Raw genomic sequence first — 18713 nt, 5'->3', positions numbered from 1 at the left:
TTGACCAACATAAATCAGTTCTATTAATCTCTTTAGATCTTGCAGCAGCGTTTGACACTATCGATCATCATCTCTTATTGCAACGTCTTTTTTCTATAGGTGTAGCCGATCAAGCCCTTGAATGGTTTCGCTCTTATTTCCTTGACAGAGCCTCTACAGTACATTTCAATAACTCAGTTTCAAAATCCTATCATTCTAACTTTGGTATTCCACAAGGATCCATCTTATCACCTCTTTTATTTAATATCTATTTGGCTCCTCTCCTGACCCTATGTCAATCAATAGGGTTTACCGTTTACGCCTACGCCGATGATCTTCAATTATTGCACCCCATTGATCCCAATAGCCAAACTGAGATTCAGTCAATTAATCATAAATTAAGTAAAGTTCATGACTGGTTAAATACTAATAAGCTTTCTTTAAATATTTCAAAAACTAACACTCTCCTCTTCCCCGGGAAAGAGGGAGCACAATTAATTTCTCCAGTCACCATTGAAAATACTCCACTTCCACCAATTACAACTATTAAAATCTTAGGTGTCCTTATAGACAATAAGTTAACATTTCGACCACAAATTAGTGCATTGGTTAAAAATTGTTTTTATAAATTAAGGATGATTGGATCATTGGCCCCTCTACTTGATATTAGTTCTCTGAATGTTCTGATCCATGCACTTGTAATATCAAAAATGGACTATTGTAACTCATTATTAAAAGGGATCTATCATAAAGACTTAAAACGCTTGCAGCTTATCCAAAACACAGCCATTAAGATAATCTCGGGCGCAAAGAAATTTGATCATGTTACTCCTTTGCTTCAAAAAGCCCACTGGTTGCCTGTCCCACACAGGGTAACTTATAAAATCGCCCTTCTGACATTTAAAACTTTGCAGACCAATACACCAGCATTTATAGACAGACTTTTGATCCCATATGACCCTCCAAGAGCTTTAAGATCTATTTCTCAATACAATCTTAACATTCCATCTTTAAAAATAATCGGTACACGTCTTACCTCAACTTTTTCTGTGACAGCCCCTATGATCTGGAATACTCTTCCTTTACACTTAAAAATGGAAAAAAACTTTAAAAATTTTAAAAGCAATTTAAAGTGTTTTCTTTTTAAAGATGCTTTTAATTGATCCAGTGTATTTTAGAGATTATCCTATTCTTGTTTTTTACATTTATTTTCCCAGTCCCTTTTGTGTTTACCTTAAATGTTTCTCACATTTTCTATATCAATTGTATTTCTCCCCCTCTTCCTATTCGTGTCTAGAGGCCTTTCGGTCCGTATTTTCCTAGTATGTAATTGTTGTTAGTCTTGTAGTTTTTTATAGAAATGTATGTTTTAATTGTTAAATTTTTTTGTTTAAATGTTATTTAAAATCTTGTTCAACGCTTTGTAGTTTCGAAAAAGCGTTTAATCAAAAATCTGAATAAACAATAAACAATACGTCTAAAACCAGCTTTGGTTATGGGTACTTGGACGATCAGGCTTTTTGATCGTCCAAGTACCCATTTAGGCCACTTTTTAGACTTTTTTTTTTTTTGATTATGAGCCCCATAATGTATTCAGGGCTGAATTGAATTGAATACAAATATTTGGCACAAGTCTAGTTAGAATATCGACCAGTTTGTTTCTGGGGCCCAGAACATCATGTTTTGACATCTGTTTCTTTAAAAAAAACCTTCTGAATCCACCTTTAAGACCAGAGGGGTGACTGGAGCGGAAATCAGCCAATTAATTTTCCTCTGCAGAAAGAACAAGGAGCACGAGTATAGCATGTCAGGTGCAACCCTGGGTAAGAGCGAACAAGAAAAGGACCTGGGGGTACTGATAGATAGGACCCTGAAACCGTCAGCACAATGTGCGGCGGCGGCGGCAAAGAAAGCAAATAGAATGTTGGGCATGATAAAGAAGGAAATCACGAGTAGATTGGAGAGGGTCATAATGCCGCTTTATAGAGCAATGGTCAGACCACTCTTGGAATACTATGTCCAACACTGGTCTCCCTACCTAAAGAAGGATATAAAGCTGCTGGAGAGGCTGCAGAGGCAAGCAACGAAGCTGGTAAAAGGTATGGAGAACTTGAACTACAAAGAACGACTTAGAAAACTGGGACTGTTCTCCCTTGAGAACAGGAGACTGCGAGGGGATCTGATTGAGACTTTTAAAATAATAAAAGGAATCGACAAGATAGAGCAGAATAAAAAGTTATTTACGATGTCAAATGTGACTAGGACAAGAGGTCATGGACTGAAGCTGAGGGGGGACAAGCCCAGGACAAATGCCAGGAAGTTCTACTTCACACAGCGAGTGGTGGACGCCTGGAATGCTCTCCCGGTGGAGATTGCTGCAGAACCCATGTGGAGGACCGGGTATCGGCACAGGAGGACCACACGGTGGCTTTGGAGGCGGGTGCCCAGATCCTAGAGGAAAAATGCCATCAGTTGGAGGAAAAAGCTGAGGATCTTGAGAACCGGAGCCAACAAAATAATATCCGGCTTATCGGTCTAACGGAATCACTCACGGGAACTAACCTGCACACCCTGGTCTCCACTTGGTTACCTAAGGAGCTAGGGATGGATACAGGGGGCTCGCCTCTGCTGGTTGAGAGAGTGCACCGGATCGGGGTGCGCCGGGATGGAGATCGGAAGCCGCAGCCCGTCATTGCCCGCATTCTAAACTTTGCCGACAAGACCCAGCTTTTGCTCCACTACAAATCGAAGGGCAGCATCTCTTTTGAAGGCCAAAGGCTTCTCCTGTTCCAAGATTACTCTCCTAGGGCTTTGGAGCAGCGCCGAGCAATGGCCCCGTATTGCACACAGCTTCATCAAAAACAGATGTGTTTCGCTCTACAATACCCGGCAAAATTGAGAGTACACCATGACAATAAAGCGTTATATTTCACCACACCGGCGGAGATTTGTATATTCCTGGAGGGCCTGCCCGGATAACTATCCTACCTATGCGGTTCCTGAGATCCCCGACATTGACTGTTAGACCTGCATTGGGGACTGGACTTTGCTACTCGCTCCACAATGTTTGTCCCCTGCGGAGGGCTCAGCTCCATAGACTAATTGTGTTTCCTACTCTTCACTTTTTCTTTTCCCATTTCTTTCTCTCTTTTACCACCTTCTCGTTTCTGTGGTCGCTGGATGGAAGTGGACAGAGAGAGAGGAAAAGGTACTAGATGGAAGGGGTAGAGAAAGAGGGCACATGATGGAAGGAAGAGATAAATAAAAGGAGGGCACATGGTGGGGGAAAAGGATTGAGTTAGTGAAATACTGGAGGGGGCGGGAGAAAGAGGTGGCAAGCTGTAGGTAGACAGTAAAAAAGGAAATTGATGACAGGGTAGTAAGAACGTAATCTAGACAGATGCAGAAAATAAATTGAAAAGGAAAATGATGGGAAAAAGGGAAAATGATTCAGAGGAGAGGTGTGGGAGAGGGAAGGAGAGGAGAGTGATGCCAGACCAATGGAGGTGAAAGGAGAGATGGAAGGGGGAGGCATACAGTTTCTGGAAGGGGCATAGAAGGAGAGAAGATGCCATATAGGGGGAGAGAGACGGCAGACAGTGGATGGAAGGAAGAGAGTAACAAGAAGATGAGGACAGCAGAAACCAGAGAAGACAAAGGTAGAAAAAAAATTTTCTATTTATTTATTGCTTCAGGAGACATGTGTCACTGTTTCTGTGATGTTGCATTGTATGCAGAGTCCAGCTTCTTGCTGGTTCAATTTAACCTTTGTCTGTGTATTTCTATTTTATCCCCCCTTTTACAAAACTGTGAAGCGTTTTTTAGCACCAGCCGTGGTGGTAGCAGCTCTGATGCTCTGAATTCTATGAGCGTCAGAGCTGTTACCACCATGTCTAAAAACCACACTACAGTTTTGTAAAAGGGGGAGGGTTAGTTTATGATTACATATTCCATACTAGGCGAAGGTGTGTTTTGTGTGTTCGAAAGACATGGTTTTCTGTTAGAATTGACTGCAGGATTGATCTGTACTAGTCTGGCTTGTTTAGTTTTACAGTGGGTGTATTGATGTTGTACTGCTCACTGCAGTATGTATGATGTTGCCTTTTCCTAGGTATACTCTTGTGTGACGTTTGGATTGTTACTAAAAATCATGTTTTTCATACAGATGGGGGGTGTCAAAAAATGATGGTCCCCGGGTGTCACATATGCTAGGTACGCCACTGCCCATACCCCTCCTTCTCATGTGTTTCTATATAGGGCTATTGCTTGCTTTGGTACAAACTTAAGGGGGCAGCAGAGTCCTTTGAAAGAGGAGAAATTGAAAAGCTGGAATGGATTCCTTCTGCATGGCTTGCAAGCATGGAGAGAATGCCCTAGTGCTCAGTATCCAATATGCTCAAATGTAAGAATTTATCTCACATTCTTGCCGTGCTTCATTCAATCCAAAACTTCATACTGCCTCACTTCAAGCTTATTTTACTGGTCCTCAGCGGGCCACTAAGCACTCAAACTACTTTCACTGTGCTGGGCTTTATGCTCCCCCTCGTCATCGGATCCAGTGTAATAAATATTTCTAATATAAATTTAAATATTAGTCTTAAATATATAAATATGTACTAAAAGTACTTAGCTGTGAAAAAAGATGCTATTCAGCAGGGGTAGAGTCACCAACATGTTTTGCCCATGTAATTCAAAGGGCTTTCTCAAGGCTACCACTCCCTAAAGAAATAGAAAAGAAACCTAAGTCTTCAACCATAAATGCTAAATTGTAGTGCATATTAATACTCACAATGTCTTAGCAGTCTTAATCTCAGTAATAAAACCACTTCATTCCTATTCACCCACCTATTTATGCCATTCAAACCGACAGTTGCGTCTAAGAAGGAATGGCGGCCATACCTCCTCTCATCCATACATTTATACGCTCCGCCCCCGAGATGTTAATGTCCCACCGTTGCGGGACGCAAACGTCTGATCTCAAAGCGAGCGTCCAATAAATCTTAAACTCTCTGTATAATTATACGAGGAAGATGTTAATGAAGGATATACACCCAGGAAACAGCCCCCTATAACAGCGAAGCCCAATCCAGTTCATTATTTAGCCCATTAGGGATAACGGTATTTAAACGATAGATCCACCGTTGCTCCAGTACATTCAACCTCCTCTCCCAATCACCTTCAGGTTCCGCCTCTTCCGTATTATCAATCACTCCATTTAATATGCTCTATCCTATGACCCCTATCTAACCAGTGCTGGACTATTGGAGCTTGCAAAGCCTTAGTGGTTATTCGTGACTTATGTTCATTAAGGCGTATGTTAATCGCCCTTTTTGTTCATCCAACATACACCAAATTACAGGGGCAGATTATTATATATGGTGTTCAGTATGACATTCCTTATTTACTAGAAAAGATATTAGCAAGGTAAATACCTAATCTCTTTTAAAATCTGTTTCACTTGAACTAAAACGTAAGGCATGCTAATGAATTGAATGTATGACAAAATAGTGCACAGCCTCTTGTCTTTACATCTGGCTCTGGGAGGAGTAATTTTTTTTTGTTTATGAAGAAGCAGTAGTTGTACACTGTTGGGGGTCACCATTATGAATGTAGTATTGTGTGCAGCAGAGTGAAATCATGGACAGGAAGCAAAGTGAGGAGTGACAGCAGAAAGCCCCAGAGCACATTCCCACCACTCATCCAAGTTCTCTTAAACACCCACTTTTTTCTATAGTCAGTACAGTGGAAAACATGATACCAATTAAGTTGACTCAGCTACTTGCATGTCAGCTGATCTGTGTGTGTATTTGACATTTCATCTCTCATGTGTATTAACATCAAATGCATGCCGTGCTAAACCAATTACAAAATAGTAACTTAGCATTGTGTATTGTTCATTGTGAATATTATTGTTACAGAGATTGGGAGAGATTTGTAATACACTTCAGTGGCAGAACATGTGTTAAATAGGATAAGATTGTCAGTGGTTTCTGTAGGATTTTTTCTTTTGTTCTTAGGTAAATAAGTCTCCTTAAATTGAGGTTTGGATCCCTCTATTATTGTGGCCTAATAATTGTCTTTTTTTATTATTATTATTATTGTATGAATTGCCTAAATATGATACTGTTTTCTAATACGACTGTTTATCCCTTGGTAATTGCCATATAAACTGAAAATAAAGTTGTAAAGAACATCTTGCCAAAATGTACAAAATTTCTTTTTTTTTAATATTGTATTTGGAGATCACGTAATACTTTGAGCAGCTCAAAGGTGCAGCTTAGGTGCTCTGGGGGCCCCTGGCTTTTATTTATCTTTTTAATTGTTGATCTAGTTGTGTGTAACCTGCGCAGAACTTCTGCTTAGTATATGGACAAAGTTTGTTAGGAAGCCCAGAGATGGAAAACAACTAAATCAACTGAAAATAGATAAACCCGCTGTGAAGGTAAGCACACCAGCTGCTGTGCCCTTCTCTGCTTTCAATGAGAGCAGTTTACCGAGGCTGTGATGGGGGCAATGGAGCCATATCATAAGCAGTTTTCAGGGCAGATTTATAGTGCGGAGTCCTTGCTTGTGGAAACCACATGCTGCACTGGCGAGTTGGAGCAGCACATTCATTTCATAGAAGACTCAAACTGCAACCATACGCATGCATCCCTCAGTATATACACGAGCAGGGAAATTTGAACAATTTAAAGAAATTATTGAAGAAGTTCTTATTTTGTAAGGTGAAATATGGGCATTAAGACTTTATGACAACTGTAAGCGCTGGTTGCTATAGGTTTAGATTATTTGATTTGTCTCTATCGTATGTGAAGTTGGTTTAACTATGTATGTACCAGTTGGAACCCGCTTTGTCTTGTTTTTTTTTAGATTATCAAAACAGCTGCGTTAGCAAACTGTCGCTTTTTAACACGGGTTTTTGAGAATCCTGGCTGCTGAGTATCAAATCAGTGTTTCCACGTAGGGAAAAATTGCCCACAAACTTCTTTGAAATCAAAAGCACTTAGAAAATTATAGTAGGTTACCAAAAAAAGATTAGGTCAGGTTCATCTGTCGTGGCTTGTTCACCTGCCACTACCCTCGTAACTACTAGTGGCAGCTACATGCCCTCTGCTAGCAAGTAACAATTAAACATAGAAACATAATGGCAGATAAAGGCCAAATGGCCCGTCCAGTCTGCCCATTCAGTTCACACCTCTTAGTTCAGTCCATTTCCAAATAGGTGTATAGACAAAAACAGTTTGCTGCCTTAGGCTGTTCTATAGTTTCCAGTGTACGAATCAGCTTCCATCTGTTTGCCTCCCAAACAGGCCAAACTCTGCTCTGCTCCAGCCACCTCTTCTTATAGGGAAGTGGACTCCTCCTGAGAGCCCCACCTTTGTATTTGGTTGGAGAAGGTTAATTGCTTCCCTTCTCATTGGAGGAGTTAGAGAGCTTTCATTTCTCTTTCGCTAAACTTTATAGTTCAGAGTGCTGCTTCTTTCTACAGCTCCCTTCTAGGTTCTAGAACCAATTTTAGGATTTTGCTCCCAGCTATGACCATTAAAAATTCCCCTGTCTTTCTCTAGATGTTGGATTGCATACATACCCCATCGCAGGTGGCAAGGCTGAAAGTTCACCTAGATCGCCTAGTACATAAGTACCTGCCTTGAATAAGGGACATTTTTGCAACACTTTTTTACATTGCCAATTAGTTGCTTCTACAAACTTGTATTTTCATATCGTGTTTCATTCCTAGCATCTTTTTAAAAACATTCTGATTTTTCATTAAATTTTTGAGAACAAACAACTGTGCCATGTTTAAGAGTATTTGTGATAAGGGTCTTCTAGAAGATTGGTTTGTAATTTGAGAGAAATATTTGAAAAATTGAGACAACAGTATCATTCTTTATTCTTTTTTTTTTTTTTTTCAAAAGAACAGTTCTATAAATCTTTTCCTGAGCAAGCCATGCCAATAAGCACAAAAGTTTTTTTAAAAAATATAAATGAGTCAATTAGTACTACTGTGTTATTTTTTTCATTTGTTTCAGGAGGACTTGTAGGTCTTCAATCATGAGGAACCCTTTTACACATATAGCAGAGCCTCTGGACCTCAAGCAACCTGAAAAAAAGTTCTACAATCTGAATAAATTGGAAGATCCCAGATATGGTATGTTACCCTGGTCAAAGCAAAAACCACAGAGAAACCTCCACACACGCAATCAGAACCAACAGACAACAGTGATAACTTTTCCTACCAGCTCGACTTATCCTAGCTCAGGGGTGTCCAATGTCGGTCCTCGAGGGCCGCAATCCAGTCGGGTTTTCAGGATTTCCCCAATGAATATGCATGAGATCTATGTGCATGCACTGCTTTCAATGCATATTCATTGGGGAAATCCTGAAAACCCAACTGGACTGCGGCCCTCGAGGACCGACATTGGACACCCCTGCCCTAGCTAGAAAGGAGAGAATGTAAAATGCCAGTACTACGATATACACAGCCTAAGCAATGTCTGAAATCTAAGTTAAATGGGATGTAATTTTTCCTCTTAAGTGTGAATGATTACCCTACTCATGAAAATCTAAGGACTGTATTTACTAACTGACATCAACACAAGTAAATGCGACTTAATGTGTGTTATGTAAAGAAAGCCTTCTAATTTTCAAAAGGGTCTATTTGCTAACCTGTTTTTCAGACAAAAAGAATGTTACTTGAAAAACAGGTATTATTAGTTGACAGAGACAAAATTCAGCCAGGCAGCATCACATGACATCTCTCTTTGAGACAGTGTCTTAAAACAAAAATTCAAAGCAGCAAAATTTTTATCCCACTGGCTGTTCTACCAGATAATTACCAAGGAATTAAGGATTCTGAGTTAAGCTGGCTAAGAACATTCTTTTGGTGGCAAAAATCTAATATTATGGAGGATGATAGTGACAGAGGAATTGTTCCTTTAAAGAGAGTTGGCCCCAATTCATGTTGTAGTCTCACACACCGTGGAAAGCAGTGTTACCACTTACAATTAACATGAGTAAATGCACCCACCAAAAGTCCCAACACAAAAATGCTATCAAGAGGCAAGATTAACCCCACTCAGTTCTGGAATAAAATGTCTGAAATGCTAAACACCGCTTCAAAGAGCGTCCACACAATGCTGACTACCTGGAACAATGCAATTGAACACACAGGCCCCTCTTTGCTATCGCAACACAAGAACTGCAAAGAATTCCCCTTGGTTCACGAATACCTTGAAAGCGGAAAATCAATATTGCCCCAAACTTGAGAGGAAATGGCAAAAAAATAAGTCACCTGAACACAAAACTGCATGGAGGGTTGCAATCAACAAATATAAATACAACATTGCTGAAGCCAAAAAAAGCCCATTATGCTTATGAAATTGAAAAGGATGACTTCAATAATGAATCAAAAAACTATTTAACTTACTACACACCATGATTTCTTGGTTTATTTTCGAGTCAACCTTTTTTTGTGGTGGGGGGGAGAGTGTCAACTTGGTTTATATTCAAGTATATACGGTAAGGGACTCATAATCGAAAGAGAAAAACGTCCAAAAACCGGCCTAAGTCGGCACTTGGACGAACATTTCTCAAAAACGTCCAAGCGCCAAGAATAAAACCGGGTTTTGGATGTATTTAAAAATGACCTAGGCCTTCTTAGTGCCGCTCAATGTCCAAAGCTAAATGGGGCTTTTCGGGAGGCGTGTCGAGGGCGGGAGTTCGGCGGGACATGGGCCGGCTTAGACTTAGTCATACAGCATTTATAACCGAAAGTTTTACAACAGAGTCTAGACAGAACTTGGACGTTGTGACTTAGACCATGTAAAACATGGTCTAAGTCACAAAAACCCACCTAAACTCACCAGATAAGCACTGAAAACACATAACACAGACCTCCACACACTACCCCAGTGATCACCAACCCCCCACCCCCATTAAAATTTTATTCACAACTTTATATTTCAGCCTCCAGACCATCATCACCTGGCGCCTGGCATAGGAAAGCCTAGTCGTCCAGCCCAGAGGCAGCTTAAGTCATCTTGGGGGTGGGTTAGGGACCCATAGAGAGGAGGATCCATGCCCATAATCCCCTGTTATCCCAGGACAAGCAGGCAGCATATTCTTAACGTATGGGTGACGTCACCGACGGAGCCCCGGTACGGACACTTTTTACTAGAAAGTTCTAGTTGGCCGCACCGCGCATGCGCGAGTGCCTTCCCGCCCGACGGAGGAGTGCGTGGTCCCCAGTTTCTTTGTTTCCGCGGAGCGAAGAAGTCGCATGTGTTTCAACGGCTGTTGAAATCATTTAGTTTGCCTTCCCGCTCGCGTATTTTTTCGATTTGCTTCTTTTTTTCCCTTTGGATTCCTTCAATTTTCTTTTCAAAAAAAAAAAAAACTCGTCGAGTTTTCTTTATTTTTTCGAGCCGGCCCCGGCGGGGCCTGTTGTCACCATCCAGGCCTCCGGCTTTGATTTTGTGGAGGCCGTGTTCCCCTTCATGCCCCCTCAACCAGGCTTCAAGAAGTGCCAGCGGTGTGCACGCCCGATCTCTCTCACCGACCCGCACAATTGGTGCCTGCAGTGCTTGGGTCCAGAGCATCGGGCTGACACCTGCACCCACTGTGCTACGCTTAAAAAGCGCACTCTGAAAAATAGGCAGATCCAACAAAATATTTTGTTTGGTACCGGATCTGCCATGGAATCGGCTGCGACGTCGACGGCACCCCAAAAGTCGGCACCGACGACGTCGACTCCACCGGATCCCTTCTCGGGGTCGTTGGGCCCAGGTAAGCTGGCTAAGAAGCCTTCCACTTCCCTCGAGCGCCCTCCTGCCACGGTTGCGACACCGGCCCTCCTGGCACCGCACCGACCCCGCAAACGCTCCGCTCCGATCTCGGTGAGTGCCTCATCATCGGCCTCCTCATCGCCGGAGCGTAGAGCGGCACCTTTGGTACCGAAGAAGAAAAAAGCGGTACCGGTGCCTCCCCTGGATGACCGCATCGCGGCCATACTCCAAACACAGTTACAGGAGCAGCTGCAGCAACAACTCCAACAACTGTTGCCGGCGTTGCTGGCGCCGCACCTTCCGGTACAGGACCGGTCCAAGCCTCGCACTGTCCCATCGGTGTCGACCCCCTCGGTACCGATTAATACCTCTATGCCGGTGCTCTTGGCTGAAACACCTACAGCACATACCCGTGCTGCTGCCGACCCTGCCCGGTCCCGGGAACGACATCGGTCTTCCTCACTCGGTACCGTCTCGGTGCGCTCAGGCAAATCTCTCTCAAAGACCCGCCATGCTGAGCCCTCTACACCAATGTCCAAAAGTGCACACCCCGACGTTAGAGACCCAGACTTGTGGGAAGATTCCCCGCACGGTACCGAAGAGGACGCTTCGTCCACCGACGAAGAACCCTCCATGACCGACACCGTCTCCAAACCAGATCAATCCTCTTTCTCTAAATTCCTTAAGGAGATGTCAGCAGCTCTTTCCATCTCCTTAGAGTCTGACTCTAAAAAGTCTCAGGCTTTTCTTGATGCCCTAGACTTTGAACAACCTCCCAAGGAATTTCTAAAGTTGCCCATCCACGACATCTTACGGGAAACTTTCTATAAAAACTGGGAGACTCCCCTCACTGTTCCCGGGGCCCCTCGTAAATTGGATAGCTTGTACCGGGTTATTCCAATCCCAGGGTTTGACAAACCTCAATTGCCCCACGAATCCCTCCTGGTGGAATCTACTTTGAAAAAATCTCAGGGTTCCAGTGTATATGCCTCCACCCCTCCTGGCAGAGAGGGAAAAACTATGGATAAATTTGGTAAGCGTCTTTTCCAAAATGCCATGCTAGCCAATAGAGCCAACAACTACACCTTCCACTTCTCCTTCTATATGAAGCATCTGGTGCAACAGCTCTCCTCCTTACAGAAATATCTTCCTGAACGTAAGGTCCCTCTCTTCCAGCAACACATTTCCAGCCTCCTCCAACTCAGGAAATTCATGGTTCGCTCCATCTACGACTCGTTTGAGCTGACCTCTCGCGCATCTGCCATGGCGGTAGCTATGCGCCGTTTGGCATGGCTGAGAGTCTCTGACCTAGACATTAACCACCAGGACCGCCTGGCTAACGCACCTTGTCTGGGTGATGAACTCTTCGGAGAATCCCTGGACTCGACCACCCAGAAGCTCTCAGCACACGAGACCAGGTGGGACACTCTGATCAAACCTAAAAAGAAGACTCCACCTGCTCGCCCCTACAGGCAACAGTCTTCTTACCAACGCAGGTTCTCGGCCAGACCTCTCAACCCGCCTCCACAACAGTCTCGCCGTCCTCGCCACCAGCATCAGCCTCAGGCTCGCCCACAGACTCAACCTGCCAAGCCTCTTCCTTCATCAAAACCGTCTCAACCCTTTTGACTCCTTTCCCCAGAGCATAGCCAGTCTCCCACCTTCATTGCCTCTTCCTCAGCCGATCAGAGGACGCCTTCAACTCTTCCTCAGTCATTGGGAGGTCATCACATCAGACCAATGGGTCCTCAACATCATTCGCCAAGGCTACTCTCTCAACTTCCAGACTCTTCCACCAGACCATCCTCCCGTAGAGTCTGCTTCTCACTCCTCCCAAAACCCCCTCCTCCTGAGGGAGGTCTAATCCCTCCTTCTCCTCAATGCCATCGAAGAGGTACCTCCGGACCAAAGGGGTCAGGGATTCTACTCCCGCTACTTCCTGGTTCCCAAAAAAACAGGAGACCTTCGTCCCATCCTCGATCTCAGGGACCTCAACAAGTGTCTGGTCAAAGAGAAGTTCAGAATGCTCTCCCTGGCCATGCTTTACCCTCTTCTCTCTCACCACGACTGGCTATGCTCCCTAGACCTCAAGGAGGCCTACACTCACATCCCAATCCATCCGACTTCACATCACTATCTCCGGTTTCAGATACAGCACCATCACTATCAGTACAAGGTGCTACCCTTTGGCCTCGCCTCATCACCCAGAGTGTTCACCAAATGCCTTATTGTGGTGGCGGCCTTCCTCAGGTCTCACGACCTTCAGGTGTTCCCCTACTTGGACGATTGGCTGGTGAAAGCACCTACGTCTCCGCTTGTGCTACAAGCCACCCAACACACCATCTCGTTCCTCCATCTCCTGGGTTTCGAGATCAACTACCCAAAGTCGCATCTGCTTCCCACACAGCGACTTCAGTTCATTGGAGCAGTCCTCGACACCACTCTAATGAGGGCATTTCTCCCCTCCAACCGCCATCGAACTCTGCTCCACCTCTGCCGTCAGGTGCTCCTTCATCACTCCATTCCAGCTCGGCAGATGATGATCCTCCTGGGCCACATGACCTCGACGGTCCATGTACTTCTTCTGGCGCGACTCCACCTAAGGACACCTCAGTGGACTCTAGCCAACCAATGGTCTCAGACCACCGATCCTCTTTCTCATCCCATCTCTGTGACATCGTCTCTTCAGCAATCTCTTCAATGGTGGTTGAACTCCTCCAATCTTTCCAGGGGTCTACTCTTCCATCTACCCCCTCACTCCATGATCATAACCACAGATGCCTCCCCTTATGCGTGGGGAGCTCACCTGGGAGATCTTCGCACCCAGGGACTCTGGACCCCTCAGGAGCGTCAACATCACATCAATTTCCTGGAACTCAGAGCCATGTTCTATGCTCTCAAAGCCTTCCAGAACCTTCTCTACCCTCAGGTTCTTCTCCTGTGCGCAGACAACCAAGTCGCCATGTACTACATAAACAAGCAAGGTGGCACCGGATCTCCCCTCCTCTGTCAGGAGGCCATCCGCATCTGGACCTGGGCCATGGCCCACAATCTCTTCCTCAAAGCTGTCTATATTCAGGGCGAACAGAACTCCCTGGCTGACAATCTCAGCCGCATCCTTCAACCTCACGAGTGGACTCTAGATCATCCCACGCTCCACTACATCTTTGCTCGGTGGGGTACTCCTCAAGTAGATCTCTTTGCAGCTCCTCACAACCATCAGCTGCCCCAGTTCTGTTCCAGACTCTTCTCTCCTCACCGTCTGGCCCCGGATGCATTCCTGCTCGACTGGACGGACCGGTTGCTCTATGCCTTTCCTCCACTACCTCTGATGTTGCGGACATTATCCAAACTCCGCAGAGACAGAGCCACCATGATTCTCATCGCTCCTCGGTGGCCTCGCCAACACTGGTTCTCCCTCCTGCTCCAGCTCAGCTCCAGGGAGCCCATTCCTCTTCCTGTATTTCCTACTCTACTTACACAGCAGCATCAGTCTCTACTACATCCCAATCTGTCCTCGCTCCACCTGACAGCTTGGTTTCTCTCGGGCTGACCTCTCCAGAGAATCTGTCTCAGTCTGTCTGTCGCATTTTGGATGCCTCCAGGAAACCGGCCACCCTCCAATGTTACCATCAGAAGTGGACCAGATTCTCCTCGTGGTGTCTCCGGCATCATCATGAACCCACCTCTTTAGCGGTGGAACTTGTATTGGATTATTTGCTCTCGCTGTCCAATGCTGGCCTCAAGTCTACCTCAATCAGAGTACACCTCAGTGCCATCACTGCGTTTCATGAGCCTATCCTCGGAAAACCTCTCACGGCTCATCCACTGGTTTCTCGGTTCATGAGAGGCCTCTTCAATGTCAAACCACCTCTGAAGCCTCCTCCAGTCGTCTGGGACCTGAATGTGGTTCTCTCAGCCCTCATGAAACCTCCGTTTGAGCCTCTTGCCACAACTTCACTCAAATTTCTGACATGGAAGGTGCTTTTCCTCATTGCCATCACCTCTGCCAAGAGGGTTAGTGAGCTGCATGCACTGGTTGCCGACCCACCTTTCACTGTTTTTCACCATGACAAGGTGGTTCTGCATACCCATCCTAAATTCCTTCCCAAGGTGGTCTCGGACTTTCATCTTAACCAGTCCATTGTGTTGCCTGTCTTTTTCCCTAAACCCCATTCTCATCCTGGGGAACAGGCTTTGCACACGCTGGACTGTAAGCGTGCCCTTGCTTACTACCTTGACCGTACCAGGGCTCACCGCTCGTCCCCTCAGCTCTTTTTGTCCTTCGACCCTAACCGTCTAGGTCGTCCTGTCTTCAAACGAACGCTTTCCAACTGGCTTGTTGCCTGCATTGCGTTCTGTTATGCTCGGGCCGGTCTCTCACTGGAAGGTGCTGTCACGGCCCACAGGGTCAGAGCTATGGCTGCTTCTGTGGCTTTCCTCCGTTCCACGCCCATCGAGGAAATCTGCAAGGCTGCCACTTGGTCCTCAGTTCACACATTCACTACTCACTACTGTCTGGATACCTTCTCCAGATGGGATGGGCACTTCGGCCAATCTGTGTTACACAATTTATTTTCCTAATGGCCAACCATCCCTCCTCCCTCTCTGTTAGCTTGGAGGTCACCCATACGTTAAGAATATGCTGCCTGCTTGTCCTGGGATAAAGCACAGTTACTTACCGTAACAGGTGTTATCCAGGGACAGCAGGCAGATATTCTTACGTCCCACCCACCTCCCCGGGTTGGCTTCTTAGCTGGCTTATCTTAACTGGGGACCACGCACTCCTCCATTGGGCGTGAAGGCACTCGCGCATGCGCGGTGCGGCCAACTAGAACTTTCTAGTAAAAAGTGTCCGTATCGGGGCTCCGTCGGTGACGTCACCCATACGTTAAGAATATCTGCCTGCTGTCCCTGGATAACACCTGTTACGGTAAGTAACTGTGCTTAATCACTGCATTGATACTGAAACATGTGCACTGCCCTATACACCCCCAAACCCTTTTTTACTGGCATATAAGTGGATCCTGCAGCCATAAGGGCTATTGGGGTGGTAGATAAGTGGGTCTAGGGGTTTCTGGAGGTGGTTTGGGGGGGCTCACCGTCACCTATAAGGGAGCTGTAGTGAAGAGAAGCCATGGCACTCTTTTTGTGAAGTTCACGGCAGTGCCCTGTCAGATACCCCATTATTTAGGTGGCATGTCTGGGTGTGCAGTCCATCACTTTGCAGACCCCTCCCATGTCCAACAGGGCTTGTTCTAGGCGTTTTGGACCTGGACGGAAATATGGTATAAAGATGGATGATTTAGCGGCTTGGACGATCAGACCGGCAGGATGTATAATTAGATGATTTTCGAAAGTAAAAAAAAGTTGGACGTATCTTTCGAAAATGTCTTAGGCTCTTTTTAACTTTGGACGACTTGCGAGATGGACGTAAATGGACTTAGACGTCCCTTTCGATTATGCCCCTCTAAGTACATACATCAGGATTATTGTGGACATTATTCCACCCACCCATCAAGACTTACCAAAAAATGTAAACATTCCATGAATATACAGCCTCATGCTATATAATTAAAAACTAATCCTTATTTCATGATGATTCAATTTTGGACTATAATGTATCTTTTTTAGATAGATTTTTCCTCAAAAAGCATCTTCTTAAAAAAAATTCAATTTAAATTTTTTAAAATCAGATTTTTTTTAAAGCCGTGGAAGGGCATAATCGAAAGGAACGTCTAAGTCTGTTTTTGTCTAAGTTGCAAGTCGTCCAAAGTAAAAAACAGCCTAGGACACATTTTTGAAAAATATGTCCAAATTTTTTTCCTTTTTGAAAATCGTTTAAGTATAAGTCCTGCCGATCTGATCATCCAAGTCGCTAAATCGTCCATCTGTATACCACATTTTCGTCCAACTTTTCGTCCAAGTCAAAAATGCCTAGAACAAGCCCTGTTGGACGTGGGAGAGGTCTGCAAAGTGATGGACTGAACACCCAGACATGGCACCTAAATAGTGGGGTACCTTATAGGGCATTTCACAAAAAGGGTGCCATGTCATCATCTTACTACAACTCCCATATAGGTCACAGTGAGCCCCCCCAAACCACCTCCAGAATCCCCTAGACCCACTTATCTACCACCCTAATAGCCCTTATGGCTGCAGGAGCCACTTATATGCCAGTACAAAAGGGTTTTGGGGGGTGTATAGGGGAGTGCACATGTTTCAGTATCAGTGCAGGGATTACAGGGGCTTATGGGCATGGGGCCTCCTCTCAATGGGTTCCTACCCCATCCCCAAGACTGCTTAAGATGCTTCAGTGCAGGACGACTAGGCTTTCCTAAGCTAGGCTGCCAGGTGATGATGGTCTGGAGGCTGAATTTTAAAGGTGTGATTATGATTTTTATGGAGTTGGGGGGGGGTCAGTGATCACCGGGGTAGTATGTGGGGGTCTGTATTATGTGTTTGCAGTGCTTATCTGGTGAGTTTAGGTGGGTTTTTGTGACTTAGACCATGTTTTAAATGGTCTAAAACACAACGTCCAAGTTCCGTCGATCCTGTGCTGTTTGACTTTCGGTTATACATGCATTACAACTAAGTCTAAGCCTGCCCACGTCCCGCCCAGATCCCGCCCTCGACACTCCTCCTGACACGCCCCATTTAGCTATGGTCTTTCAGTGGCACTATGAAGGCCTAGGTCGTTTGTAAACACGTCCAAAATCCGTTTCGATTATTGGCACTTGGACGTCTTTCGTTTTTGATCGTCCAAGTGCCGACTTAGGCCATGGCCTTTTTCTCTTTCGATTATGAACCCCTTAATTTTTACCCACCCTGCTAAGAGGCCAGAGGATGGAGGATGGCCACTGTCTCTGTCCAGCCAAAGTTTCTTTAAAAGTGCAAGTTATAAAATATTGCAGCAGAATAATTAGGATATGGCTAAAGAAAGTGCAAGAGAGTGAGAAGGCATAGAGAATCACTGCCATTTTCTCTAGATGTGACTGAAGAAAAGACTTATTTGATTTCTGGTTTGAATACAGAAGGTTCAGTCTAATGAAGAAAAGGAGAATCTTAAAACATAGAGGGGAAGGTATTGAAAAAAATAGGATCAGTTTTAATATTCCCTATGATACTATTACTATCTAATGCTTATGATGGTCTGATGATTTTGTTCATTTGCCACATATTAAAAAAGAAAACATACAAATTACAAAACTGTCTTTTCCAAGCTTCAGTGGAACATATCATTTGTGGCACATTTAAGAAATATAAATGGATTGTCAGTTGTACAGATTATGCCAATGTTTCTTACTTGTAAATTGTTTTATGAACCATGTTGCTGACCACCTCTTCCCCCCTCCCCCAATGTATTTTAGTTAGTTTTTAAAAAATTTGACTTGATTTTTTTTTTTTTTTTTTTTGCAGCACGCTTGCCCTTTTCTATTCGAGTTCTCCTGGAAGCAGCCGTTAGAAACTGTGATGAGTTTCTGGTGAAGAAACAAGACATTGAGAATATCTTGAACTGGAGCATGACACAGCACAAGAATGTTGAAGTGCCATTTAGGCCTTCACGGGTTATTCTGCAAGATTTCACGTATGTGAGAAAAAGGGATGGTTTAAATCCATGGGAAGGGATTTGTGGGGAGAGAGAGGTACACGATGACAGTTTTTTCATATGTTCTCAACTCAGTCTTTCAGATACATACAACCAGGCAGGTTTAGAGGATATTGACAGTGAATATGCCTGAGATAGATTTGTTGATTCACCAAAACTCAACTCCATAGTAGAGGTCTGCACGGGAACGGGGATCGCGGGAATCCCCCCTAACCCACGGGACTTCCACGGGGACCCCCCTCTGGCCAACGGGACTCCCACGGGGATGGAGGGCTTTGGAAGCAGGGTTCATCCATATAATATAATGGACACGTCAGCCTTAGTAAAAGAGGGGGTTTATA

The 18713-nt window shown here is 44.7% G+C and overlaps 1 protein-coding gene across 2 annotated transcripts in view; it reads left to right on the top strand.

Moving 5' to 3' along the window:
* ACO1 (aconitase 1) overlaps positions 1-18713 on the top strand; it is a 173277-nt gene that overhangs the window by 26279 nt on the left and 128285 nt on the right. For both annotated transcript variants that reach the window (XM_033920367.1, XM_033920357.1), the window contains exons 2-3: positions 8010-8128; positions 18183-18351. In XM_033920367.1, coding sequence (XP_033776258.1) covers positions 8032-8128; positions 18183-18351 — 266 coding nt within the window. In that variant the 5' untranslated portion in view covers positions 8010-8031. The remainder of the gene's footprint in view (positions 1-8009; positions 8129-18182; positions 18352-18713) is intronic.

This window comes from Geotrypetes seraphini, chromosome 1 (genome assembly GCF_902459505.1).
Source record: "Geotrypetes seraphini chromosome 1, aGeoSer1.1, whole genome shotgun sequence".
NCBI classification, from domain to species: domain Eukaryota; kingdom Metazoa; phylum Chordata; class Amphibia; order Gymnophiona; family Dermophiidae; genus Geotrypetes; species Geotrypetes seraphini.
The sequence above is the reverse complement of the archived record's forward strand: the minus strand, read 5'-3'. Positions and strand labels throughout refer to the sequence as shown.